The 13,597-nt window shown below is 42.9% G+C and overlaps 1 protein-coding gene across 2 annotated transcripts; it reads left to right on the top strand.

Moving 5' to 3' along the window:
* The first annotated feature begins 2,054 nt into the window (after positions 1-2,054).
* LOC108047598 lies at positions 2,055-11,985 on the top strand. Of its 2 annotated transcripts, none has more exons than XM_044461036.1 (3): positions 2,055-2,170; positions 7,799-10,325; positions 11,409-11,985. In XM_044461036.1, exons 2-3 carry the CDS (start codon positions 7,930-7,932, stop codon positions 11,983-11,985), a joined length of 2,973 nt encoding a protein of 990 aa, XP_044316971.1. In that variant the 5' UTR covers positions 2,055-2,170; positions 7,799-7,929. The 2 variants fall into 2 exon arrangements, with proteins under 2 accessions (XP_044316971.1, XP_044316972.1); XM_044461037.1 differs by lacking the exon at positions 2,055-2,170 and adding an exon at positions 2,212-2,299.
* The last annotated feature ends 1,612 nt before the right edge of the window (positions 11,986-13,597 follow it).

The raw sequence follows: 13,597 nt of genomic DNA, 5'->3' as shown, positions 1-13,597 counted from the left end.
GGCAATACACATGTATCATTATGAACTACAAATTAATATTGTTGCTAAAGAAATTATGCCAATGAATTGTGTGAATAACTGTAGTGTAAACGCAATACACTTGTTTTGAATTTTTTTTCCGCTTGTTCCTATGGGAGCTATATGATATAGTCGCCCAACTTGTATTCTACCAGCAATAGAAAGACAACTTTTGGGAAAGTTTCAAGCAGATGGCCTTAAAACTGAGGGACTAGACTGCGTAGAAACGGACAGACGGACATGGCTCCTGGTGTCCTGGTGATGATGATCAAGAATATATATACTTTATAGGGTCTAAAATGTCTCCTTCACTGCGTTGCAAACTTTTGACTGAAGTTATAATACCATCTGCCAGGGTATAATAAAATAAGCATCTAATGATAGTCTCTTACAAATTACATAAGGTGTTACAATTTTATTATACCCTTGCAGAGGGTATTATAATTTTGGTCAGAAGTTTGTAACGCAGTGAAGGAGACGTTTCCGACCCCATAAAGTATATATATTCTTGATCAGGATCAAAAGGGGAGGCGAAATAGCCATGTCCGTCTGTCTGTCTGTTTCAATAACGTTTGCGAGCTCAGTTAGCGATCTGAAACTTTTACAGTCGTCCTAAAACATGTGTACGCAGATCAAGTTTGAAAACCGACCCGATCGGATGTCTTATCCTATATCTCCCATAGGAACAATCAGATATAGCTTGCAAGAATGGAAGATATTTCGCGCAGTGTAAAAGCTATTGACATGAAAATTTCCAAATCTTTTTTTTTATGCATACCTTGATCAAAGTAAAAGCGCGTGCCGATCGGACATCTATATCCTATAGCTCCCATAGGAACAATAGGGTGAAATCGGTCCAAATTTGATGTTTTTCAGAATATTTCGCGCAGTGTATAAGCTATTGACATACATTTTTCCCAGTCTTATTTATTTACGCATATCTTGATAAGGGTTAAAGCGCTTGCCGATCGGACGTCTATTTCTTATAGCTTCCGTAGGAAAAATTGTTAAAGGCGGCGATTATATATTATATTCTTTCTATCAATATTTTAGAAAAGTTCTTCTAAATTTCATTTATAATTTATTTATTAAGAGTTATTTTTTGAACGATTTTTTCAGTTAAGAAAGAGACCATTTTTAATGCAAGTAAAACGAATAAAAACGCTTAGCCTAAAAGTATACTTCTTATGTCGTTGGCCTGATAACTTGTGTAACCGATAAAAAGTACGAAAAACGGCCACTGTGAAACGTAAATTCCCGCTAGATGGCGCTTTACTTTAATTCTATTCAAATACCGGAATAAAATAAACATATATTTCTTTATATTTTACGTGGGCCAAGCTGTTATTGTACTTATTATACTATTTATAAGCACAACAAAACAGGATGTCTACACAGGATTTTTGTGCGCTCGCGTACTTCTGCTCAAGCTGCTTTACACGGCTTGTAATAAACTAAGTAATTGCATTAATAAAGGGTTCTAATTTTATTGTAACAGCGGTATTTTTATATTTGTTGGGGTAACAACATTAGATTACTGTAATCCAAAAGCTGGTTTCTGTCGGCTGGACCCTTTTAACTGTAAACTAACGGCAAACGGTTGAAACATTTACCGGCAAAACTAGTTGATTTAAACATGAAAATTGTATAGGTGAACTTTACAATAGCACATACCTACATATATACATTTTTTTTTAGAATATTATTTTTAATTAGTTTAGTAATATTGTCATTATTAATTAATAATTATTGGTGCAAAATAAGGCCTATGTTAATTAACATAATTCTGATTGGGTTTCCACGTAGAGCTGGGAAATCATCGTATTGGCCTTATTTCCGGAGATACCAACCGGCAGCGGAGACAACATCGTTATCCATAGCGGGGACTTACACCGCTGGTAGCGAGGATAAATTCAAAATTTCCCTTAGAGACCGAGGTATTCAAGCATTTGTGGTGAAAAAACATCGATGACGCCCTGCCAAGTATCGATACCACCGATGTTCTGAAAACACCGACGGCGGCATCGATGTTTGCCCACCTCTACGGACGTGTTTTCAATTGGTTTTCCGTTGGTGCCGCGAGTACTCGTACTTGTTGTTAAGTGCGCGTTTCGTACCGCGCCGCGCTATTGTGTTGCTCACGTTTGTTTAGGTAATTGTCGTGGAATAAAGTCGAGCGCAAACACACTCGCACAGTGCGGATTGTGTGTGATTTGGACTGCCTTTGCATCTGTGTTATTTGTTCTCGCAACTACAATATTCGACTGGGTTTTGTAACAATGTACGCCGAACACGGCCAAATTAATAACACAACAGTGGTGGATGGTGGATGTTGTATGGTGAATGGTGGTTGGCGGGGTAGGGGAAGGGGGAGGGGTTTTGGGGGTCTCAACCACCGAGTGTTTACAGTGGTTGTGTGGGTAGGCGAACGTTGCCGTCGGTGTGTATCTGTATCTGTGTCTGTGCCTGTATCCGTACGATTTTGTATCTTTTTTTTGCCTGTGTGTGCGGTGTGAGTGCGGGTTAAAGCAAGAGTTTGTGCAAACGTTGGGGGCTTTCTTCCAGCCCAACTGGGATTGGTACTGGGATTGGGAAGTTCTTATTGGCATCTGTCAGTGGCTGTGCGGTGAATGAACTCCATTTCCACATCGACATCCAACTCCAACTCCAACTTGAACTTAAACTGCGTTGCCGCTGCCAAACCAACGGAAAACGAAAAGCGGAAAAGCGGAAAAACGGAAAAACGCGGCGCATTAAGCATTAAGCATTAAGCATTAAAAAACCCAAGCAAGCACAACTCAAACCACAAAATGGTGGCAGAGACACACAATTACTGCTTATTTTCGAAATATTAACCAACTGTGCGCAACGGCAATAGCAACAGCAATAACAGCAATAACCATAACAATGACGAAAGCAGAAAGCAAAAAGCAGACTACCCAGGTCCAATCAGAAGAAGCGAAGGCAAATAGGAACAGAGGCTGCTGTTTAATGTCTTTCCCGTTAGCCTCACTCTCTACCGCTCTTCCCAATCGGACCTTGATTCGTGTTACGAAAAAGTCGGTCTGGAAATCAATGTGCAATTAGAGAATGCATCCCCAATTCGATTCCGTGGTGGTAGCGGAAAACCGAAACTCATGCCATAAATCGACCGCTCTGCACACTGAAAACAATGCCGAATTTCTTAAACTTAAAATAGTTTCTTACCAAAAAGAAAAGACTTATGTCCTGATTTTTCATAAAATTTTACATATTTAATAATAATCTAGAAATAATTGCACTTTCGACCATTTCTTTTCTGAGTGTTGAATTTTCTAGAAATGATTTCAAGGGGTTATTTTCTTTTCAAGATATTGGTTTTGTGTGAGTGTCTTTTTCGCATTTTTTTTTGAACGAAATAATCAAGATTAAATATTGTTACCCAGCACCAAAATTTCATGAATTTACTCCAGACGAGGCAATCTTTTTTTTATTTGCTTTTTATTTGTTTGCCATTGGGTTGTACTTTGATTAAACTGTTCCAGACAGCTTGGGTTCGACCATAAATGTAACTTTTTTCAGAATAATAATTGTTTGTTTTCGATTCTTATCGAATCGCAAACGAATTTCCCGCAGAAATCATATTTCAGGGTGTGTGACTGAAATCCCTTCCAACCAAATGCAAACTGCAACAATTATTATCTACAAAATGTTTACAAAAATAACAACATTTTATTTAGATCTGACTTAAAAGCCGTGTGTCATGACTTTCAATGGTGAATTACCCCCCTTAAAAAAAAAAAAAACGAGTACTTTCAGAAAAGCTCGTTTCCTTCCCGTATTTGCAATCCCATACGAAAATTGTACAATTTTCGTACTGATAATTCTGACTGGGATCTCTCCATCCCCCTCTGCCGCTCTGATTAGAATTCAAATTACTACTGAGTACTGAGGCGAGCTCGCATGCGAGTGTGTGTGTGTGTGTGTTTCGCTTAGATAATGGTGACTATCTTATCGGAGGGCTTAATCTTTTGCAAGCTGGAAGCAAAAATGCGATTTCGAGCGAGCAGCTGCCTGGGTAACGAACTAACAGGCTCAGTTCACCGAAAAAACGCCGATCGAGTGTGCTTTTAGTATGCCTCAGCCTTGGGCATTACTCACGGCTACAGATACAGCTACAGCTACAGCTACAGCCCGGCCTGGTCGGTCGCCTTACGTCTGTATCTTGCCAACGTGCGAGTTTGGTAAGACGATGGCGATGACGAGGCCCTTGCTCAGCGAAAAGCAGGGAAGAGTGAGAGAATAATGGCCGACAGCCCCGACTGCTGGATATCCTCAACTCGTAAATGTAGCGATGCAACTATTCAAAATAGTTTTCTAACTATTCAAAATAGTAGAACATTTTATTTGTTGTTAATGGTATTGCTTAAAATTATGGCTTACTAATTTGTAGTAATACCATTAAATACCAACCAAATAATTTTTCTTACATGATGTAAGAATATTGTTGTTGAAACTTATACTCTCTTCAAATTGTTATTTAGCTATGCAAAATAATTTTTGTGCGTACTTGTACGAACTGCATTTTGAATTTTCACCGATTTGGCATTTATAACGCTCTTATAAGACAGTCAACAAAAATTTAAAACAGAATCATTTCTTTAGAAAGTCTTTACACACAGATCTTTAAATGGTGTAGGATGAACAATGAACTATGGAAATAAGTTTGTTTCGTTTTTGTTTGATGGTTGAAGGTTTACCCTAACATAATCTTATTATGTTGCATATGGCGTAGGAGTAACTATTTTGTAGTTCGTTCCATCATGGATTCAATATTTTTGAACAGCTAGTATAGTCATTAACCGGGTATTTGAATACGCAGATCTACCTTATAAGCTCCACTGTGTGTCAGTCTTTTAAAAGCAAACTGGGTCTTCGTTGCCCTGTCCGTGGGCTTCTTTCTTCACTTTGGCTTCAGTTACCTGCAAAGTGTTGCTCAAGTTACCGATGGAGCAACCCTTTTCAGGCCCTATTAGACGCCGACATTGCGGTCGATCTGCGTCGTATTCAAATTCTCGCAGTCGGCTGCTGTATTCGCGCTCAAATCAATTATAAATCAAATGCCCCCGCAGCGGCAGTCCACTCTGATCAGATGTCACGCAATTGCAACTGAATTCACCGGTTTCCGACTCCACATGCATGTGACACGAGGCGGCAATTGTTAGTGGGTTAGTAGTTAACATGCTCATTCGGGCCAACAAACCGCAGTTTCGCGAATTCGATACTAGGGAAAAGATAAGTAGGTTGCGAATGCAACAAAATATGACTCTCCAAAGGGAAAAAATCGTTGCCTAAGAAAATAATGTCTAATAAAAATTGACTGACGATGCATTTATATGCATTTAAATGAATACAATTTAAAGGCTATTATTTGCCAATGAAAACAAAAGTTTTAATCTGATTATTATATCATTATCAATACTCATTTTTTTATTTTTGTTTTGATTTAACAGGCTGCTAACTATTTTTATTTAAAAAAAACAGAGACAAAAATTTTATTTTAGTGGATTAGTTAAAAAAAAAATAAAAGCGGATTATTAATAATAATTATTAAGTAACTTTCAGTCACTGAAAATAGTTTTTCTTAAAATCTCGAAATAATTATCCCCGATGGACTGAGATTGCTAAGAACTTTTACGTAAACATAAATTTATTCAATTGAAAAATTTAAATAAATTTTAATCATTGTTGCCCGTTTAAGGCCTTGTAAAAATAATTATAGACTCGTTCGCTTAAAGTTTATGGACCTTTAGAAATCGAATAATATGAAATCGAATAATATGAAATAATTTGTTTAAATTCAAATATTTGTGTAAGCCGGAATCGGGCTGTGAGTATCCGTGGTACCCCTTATTTCGAGTTTACGAGTGCTGGATACAAACAGCCTAGTCAAGTACCATTGGGGCATTTTGACCTTTTTTGGTTTGGGGGTGGGGGCCTTAATTAAATGATCAACTCAAGTGAAATTCCCGAGGCGTAGATATCTGCTCGCATACGTACACACTCGGCACTCGGTCGTACCTACATTTACATTTACATTTATGTGTGTCTGGCTTTATTGAGGTCGATTGTTCATTTATCGTCAATGTCAGTCATCAGGTGGCCTGCGTGCATGTTTTGTTGTTTTTACACATTCCCCCGCGATTTGTTTACGTTTACGCCGTTCGCTACAAGTCCCAGGCCGCCGAGCATCCAGCCAATTCAGAAATCACACCAGTGCGCCATGGCCCCTGCGATTTCCCAATCTCACAACACTCCGCTGGGGTTTTCCCTAATTAGGCATTTGCCAGAATCAGGAAAGCGACATTCCCAAGATATATTTCGGGGAAAATAGACCGCAGATTAGGTCCCGAAAAGTCTCGTCGACTGATCGTTTTCGAATTTTCAGAATATAGCTAATTTGGTTTTTAAAGTTATTGTTATTTTCAAAACAAATGCGTCAAACAAGGAAATACAAATTTGAAGAAAATTTAAAATAGTCTTGAATGTTTAGCTGTTATTAAAAAAGGCGGTTTCAATTTCTTATTCTTTAAGACTTTGATTTATGGACATATGTATGTTAAGTTTAATATAACTTAAACTGGAGATTCAACTGGAGATTCAACTAAAGCAATGAAAGTACTAGGTGATTATCTCAAAAATGCTTCGTTACTTTCATTCGAGTTCATGAGAATGGGCAGTGTATCTATAAAACTGCGCATAGATCAGCCTGGAATATCAGCAAATCAGTCGCAGTTCAACCGAAGAATCCATCGGAGTTACAGAATCTGTAGAGTTATTTATGTGTTTCGTACATTTCGTACATTTGCTTAGATTTCATGATGAACAAATATTTTAAAGCCCATACTTTGGTACATTTTAATATATATGGTCAATATTCAACCGGTTTGTGTGACACCGGGATTAATGTATAAGTTCAAATTTGGTTTGAAAAAGTAGCACTAGTTTGAAAGTAGCACCAGAATATATGTGAGTTTGACGGCCATTCTGGAAAACTTTTCGTGTATTTTGCACTTCGGCCAATTAGGGTCTTTAAATTGATTGTAGGTTGGCTAATGGACAATGCTTCTATAGTTTAAATATGCCGTCACCACTTGGTAGATACCCATCACATAGGTGCGACTTCATCACTATTGAGGTAGTTTAGCCCCTCAGCACTCTGGTTTTCAATCCACTTATTACTCGTGTTTAAATGGGAGTGCCGCTCAATGCCCAAAAATATTTACTATGATGAATATTTACCAGGATGATCCGACGGACTAATACTCAGTTTTTAATCATCATCCAAGTCTGGCAATAACCACCAATAATCACCAATAACCTTAATGCAAGAATATTTTATTTTACAAGCTTTTATGTACTATAATACAATGAAGTTAAATAGAAACTTAAAATAATATTCAGGTTAAGATTTGTTGGTTTAAGTTGAATTCTTCTCAGTTAAAATACGAAGTTTTTGGACCGAAATTGGGATTACTAGAAACCATTTCGAAGAACAACTATAAACTTTTCTTAATTCAAGAACCAATTTATGTCAAATGACAAGAGGTATTGCATACTCGTAATTAAAGATCAGGCTTTTAAAAAAGTGATTTTTCTAGATACAATCTTACTGACAATCCTACCATGGTTCAGCTTTGGGTTATTTTCTTCTATCGTGGTTATTTATAAAAAAATTTATTAATAAAAAAATATAACAATTTGACTGCAACTAATCATAGCTTCCACACTGTTCTTCCAGATTTCTTTTTATCCACGCCAGACAGCATTATCGATGGTGGACGCACAGACGACGAGGACTCCCAACTCTCTTCCACTCCAAGCCCTCTCGGTCTCCCCCCTACCACTCTCCCCCGACCACTGTTCCAAAACATGTCTGACACCATCGCACCCGCAGAAGGAATCCGTCCTCTAATCGCAGCCAATCCTTCAGCAGCGGGTAACGCAGTGGACCACGATCCCCAGCGAACAGCCAAGGAAGTGGAGCAGGACACCTTCGAGGCCTACATCACTGCGCCGCTGAAGATCGTAGAGCCCTTCGAGAAGTTCGAGGAGGAAGAGGAGGAGAAGGAGGAAAAGGAGCAAAAGGAGGAAAAGGACGAAAAGGAGCAAAAGGAGGAGGGTTCCCGGGAGAAGGAGCAGGACAGCCCGGTGGGTAACATAGAAAAGCCAGAGATTCTGGCCGAGAACGAGGTCACCAGTGCCAAGGTCAAGAAGTCGGTCAGCTTCAATCCCAACGACGAGGAGATCCGCAAGTTCACCACAGGCGAGCCGATCGTCGACCAGAAGAACCCGTTCCGCAATGGTAGCGTGGCCACCGGCCGGGAGAAGAAGACGCCTCCTCCGGTGCCCACCAAGCGCTCGACCCTGAGTGTCCGCAAGACGGTGACCCAGCAGCTGAGGGAGCGGGAACGGGAGCGGGAACGGGAAAGGGAGCGGGAAAAGGAGAAGGAGAGGGAGCAGCAGAAGAACGAGTCGAACAGCCGGAGGAACAGGGCCAGCAGGCCAGCGAACCAGTCGCAGGCGGACGACTATGTGACCACCGAGGAGGTGCTCAAGCAGTCCAAGTACGTGAAGACGTACATCAAGAACCCGGACGCCGTCTTCGTCTACGACCCCACGGTGCTGGCCCGGCTCAAGTCGGAGGAGCTGCAGGAGGCGACGGGGAAGCTGCCCAAGCGGAAGCAGCCGCAGTCCAAGGAGCCACGCAACCAGGGCAAGCAGGCCCGCAAGCAGCCGGAGGTGCGAAAGCCACAGCCCACCTTCAAGAAGTGCTCCAAGCCCAACTACCCGGAGCTGGCCAACCTGAAGATCCGCACCGGCACCCACTCCGATCCCGAGAGCAGCGCCCTCCTCAATCCCGCCGAGGTGACCAGGAACGCGCGCAAGTTCGACGAGCGGGTGCGCAAGCTGCAGATCACCTCGGACGACGACCTGGACGACATCGATGGGCCGCTGACCAAGAGCGAGTCGAGCGACGAGCTGGCCACCAGCTCCTCCGTGCCCCCCAGTCCGCTCAAGGCGGTGCCCTCGCCGGGCACCTTCACCAACACCATCAGCTCGGACGAGTTCCAGGCGTACCTGGACAGCAAGGGCCTGGCCCTCATGCCCCGACCGGAGCAGGTCTCCCCGACGCCCTCGTCCCCCTCCCCGCAAGTGCGGCCTACACCCGCCTCCGCCGAGGAGCGGCGCCAGCAGGTGACCGAGTCGCTGGCGGCGCTCCGCAAGAGCAACACGAAGAAGCTGTCGGTGCTGCAGCGGCTCTCGAACAGCCTCTTCCCGGCCAGGCGGAAGACCATGCCCAAGTCGGAGGCGCCCCTGCCGCGCCGCCTCTTCCACGAGCCGGAGAAGGGGGAGGAGCTGCGCCGCAAGGCGGACGTGCCCTCCGAGATCCGACGCGTCCTGCTGGAGCGCCAGAGCCTCAACCGCCGCCCGAAGGTGGCCCAGGTGGCCCAGGAGCAGTCGCCACCCGCCACCGAGCAGAGCAACCGCGGGGCCACCTTGCAGAGATCCACCCTGGAGCGCAAGTGGCCGGAGGCGCAGGCGGGCCGGATCAGCCGCTCCACCTCGGTGGATCGCAGCCAGTCGATCCCGAGTCCCACCCCGATCTCCGCCAGCCCCGTGGCCACCTCGACGCCTGTGCGCGGCCAGAACCAGTGGGACCAGCTGCGGGCCATCAAGGAGGTCACGGACCGCCAGCTCTACCACAAGCTCCAGCAGCAGCAGCAGCTGCAGGGGCAGCGCCCCAGCGAGGACATCTACTCCCAGGTGGTCCAGGTGGGCCAGCCCGATCCGGCCAGCTTCGTGCGCGGCTCCCTCCAGCGCAACACCTTCTCCGGGGTGAGTGGTCGCCACCGGCAGGTGGTGGTGGTGAACGGCACGCCCATGCGGCAGGTGCAGCCGCCGCGCTGCCAGAGCGTTCTGGACAACCTGGTGCCAGGTGGAGGTGGCTCTGGGCAGCATCCTGGAGTGCATCCCGGACTGCAGCGGGGCCAGACACCGACGCCCACGCCAACGCCCACGCCCGTGGTGATGCGGCGAAGGGACGAGCACGGACAGACCCGCCGGATCGGGGGACTCCTCACGCGCGAGGAGATCCTGGAGAAGGTCAAGGAGTTCTGCCGCAAGAGCATCACCAGAACCCCGCTGCCGGAGTCCAAGGCGCAGATGCAGATGCAAATGCAGATGCAGCCCATCTACAAGCGGCACCTCACGCCCCCGAACGCGGATGTCTCGCCAGTGTCCTACGCCTCCGTGGACGACCAGTGGTAATGTTGGACATACTTCTTGTTTCTAGAATACACTTCAGGCCATCTTAATGCCCTCTTATGTGGAGCGGATTATTCGGAAAACAGTCAAAACATACAATGAGTAAAAACTATAAACAGACATATCCATTGATCAATTTGACAAATGAAATGGTTACAATACCCAAACCCGTGATAATGGCTAATCATTGTTCATTAGTTATCATCCATAGATACTCTTCAGTTACGAAATTTAGTGTTAAGACGCAAAAGTCAGTTGGAGTCGGAAAAAATTCACAAAATTGCAACGATTTTTAATAGTTTATATTTACATGTTACCTCGTAAAAGTATGATACGTTAGAAGGAACTTTTTTTTAAAATTAAATACCCATTTACAAAGAGTATTAAGATGCAAGACATAATGCAAGAGTAACTATTATATAGCAACAAAAAATATATGAAATATACTTTTTTTAATAGTTTGAAACTATTTTATATAAATTACACAACTTTGGTTATTGGCGATTTTGACCAAGCTTATTTTTGTTTGTGTAATGCTTAAATATGAAGATAATTTTACGTTAGAAGGAACTATTTTTCTATGTTAATTATTTATACAATAATAATAGTTGGAAAACTGTTTTCTATAATTACATAACTTTGCACATTAATTAATTTTTAGGTGAAATGTTTAAATACAACGATAGTTTTCCATATTTATTAATTAGTCTACAACCAGAGTTTAACTCTTGTATTTATTTCCAAAGTCGTTCAAATATCGCGCCCTTTTCAAGTCTATTTCAAAAACAAAACTTTGCGCATTAATGAGTTTTTGTATGTGTAATGTTTAAATACAAAGATAGTTTCCAATACTTATTAATTAGACTATAACCAACATAAACCTCTTGTATTTATTTCCAAAGTCCAAATCCTTTTTTAAGTGTATTTATTTCCAAAGTCCAAAGCCTTTTTCAAGTGTATTTCCGATTTCCGACTCCACAAAGTCCAGCAAGGTTAATTCAGGTTAATTCTAGAGCTAGACAGTCCTGAACTGGAACTGAACCCAATAACTAACGTTTCCTCTTCCCTTCCTCTTGCCAAAGTGCCCGGCCGCAGGTGCCCCAGCGTGTCCAGAGCCTGCCCCTCTCGCAGGGGCGGTATGTGGCAGGGGGCGTGCCTCTGGACGGGGCCTCGCCCATCTACGCCCACGTCAGCAAGCGGAACAGCCTGCTGTCCAACGTCTCCGAGCAGTACCTGTCCAGCCAGCAGCTGGGCACCCTGCCCCGACCCGTTCCCCGGAACCAGCTGGTGCTGGTGGACACCGGCGAGGGCGTCCAGGTGGCCCAGCTGGTGGACTACCTGCCCTACGTGCGCCCGGCTCCGGTCCAGTCGCATGTCCAGGGTCACCCGGTCCACCAGGGCTACCTCGTGCAGGACGGCCGGGCCACGCCCCTCATCCTGGACCACTCGGCCCAGCAGGCCAGCCAGATCTACTGGACGCCACAGCACCGCCAGCGGATGTGCCACCCAGTGGCGGCACCACGCCTCATCAAGGCGATGCCCAGCTCCAGGAACAGCACCTTGAGCCGCCACCTGGAGGCCAGGATCGGGAACGCCTCCGACTGGGAACTCAGCTCGGAGGCCGGCGAGGTGCGGCGGATCATGGAAAAACAACTATAAGGTGAGAGTCAAATCAATTGCAAGAAGAAAGCGCTTTAAATCTATTTGTTATACTATTTTAGTTGTGGAGAATTGTATTCGCAAATTTGTAAAAATCTAAATATTTGTCCCTAATCTGAGAGCGATTTGTGATCATAATAATAGTGTAAAGTTATTTTAGCAGTTGCAAAAGCCTTGAAGTTATAACAATTTGACCAGAACGTTGTTATGGTAGCCGTAGAATATAGTTAAACGATTTTAACGGGAAACAACAAAGAAAGTTCAAGTTTAAATACCCTTGCATTTATTGGTTAGTCAATATACGATAAGACAAGGGGAATACCTAAATATTGAGAAAGTTCTACTTGTTACCTTAATTAAAATCGGATGTTCCCAGATTTACATTTAAATTTAACGATTATTCCTAGCGGAGCTTTATGATATGGTCGTTGGTGGTTTTATATAGCTCTTAATATAATTCCGCAATTTTAATAAGTTACTAATTCTCTAGTTTTGAACTAGTGTATGTTTACTAACAAAAACAGCGATTTTCCGATCGTTTAACAACAGCTATATGATATAGTTTTCGATACACTACCTGCTAAAGAAATGGGAGTTTTGGGAAAGTTTCATTCAGATACCAATTCAAAATCTTGCCGACCGGGAATAAAACTCACTTATCAATCTTCGGTATATCTGCAGGGTATTGATACTTCGGCTTGCCGTTCCCTCTGTATATCTGTATATATGTGTGTCTAATTATCCAATCGTATAGTTATATGAAATCTAATTTTTAAACTTTTGAAATTTATTTACACTAAAGAGATCAGGGACAGAAAATAACATTTTTTTTTAAAGTCCTTTTCATATAAATATGAAGGAAAACTGATCAATTTTTTCTAAAGGTTTGGTGTAATAAAATATTAATCACCGACTTTAAAAATAAATGCCAAAAATGAGCATTTCATTATAAGAACTATAATCAAAAATAACTGTTATTTAAAGACATCTTTATTATATTTTTCAAAAAATAACTGTTTTGAAAAAACTTATTATTTTACAATTACCGTTATCACAAATTTTAAAATAGTCATGTACCAGTGGCGGATCTAGGGGGGGCGAAAAGGGCAAGCGCCCCGGGCGCCAAATCTAAGAGGCGTTAAATCGAGTCCGACTAGCAATATATGTTTCGAGAATTCATATTTTCCCGCGGCGCTGCGCATGTAACGCTCCCTATAGAATAGAATAATAAGTGAAAGTGTTTTATGATGTGATCAAAAGGAAAAGGGACGCTCAAAACGTCATAATAAACTTTCTTGCTTAGAGAGAACAATGGCTGGTACTGGGGGTGCAGGTTCTGGGGTGCAGCAAAGAATCTTAGATCGGAACCCATTGGCAACATTCATTCCTTGTAATAATCATTCGCTGAATTTGGTGGGAGTGCATGCAGCTCATGTTAATGCCCAGGCAGTTACATTCTTCGGAACAGTGGAACGAGTATATACCTTCTTTTCAAAATCGACTCATAGATGGGATGTCTTGAAACAACACGCCACAATCACAGTCAAACGTCAGTCTGATACTAGATGGAGTGCCAACGCAGCAGCAGTAAATACTTTATCTACCCAACTTG

Source organism: Drosophila rhopaloa, unplaced genomic scaffold, assembly GCF_018152115.1.
Source record: "Drosophila rhopaloa isolate 14029-0021.01 unplaced genomic scaffold, ASM1815211v1 contig_3, whole genome shotgun sequence".
NCBI lineage: Eukaryota > Metazoa > Arthropoda > Insecta > Diptera > Drosophilidae > Drosophila > Drosophila rhopaloa.
Note: the sequence above shows the minus strand (reverse complement) of the source record. Positions and strands in the feature narration are given on the sequence as shown.

What these genes read in the sequence shown, in the direction of transcription:
- LOC108047598 (XM_044461036.1), top strand. Translation starts at nt 7,930, where the DNA reads ATGTCTGACACCATCGCACCCGCAGAAGGAATCCGTCCTCTAATCGCA. An exon ending in GCCTCCGTGGACGACCAGTG is followed by an intron (nt 10,326 to 11,408) that starts GTAATGTTGGAC and finishes CTCTTGCCAAAG; the next exon opens with TGCCCGGCCGCAGGTGCCCC.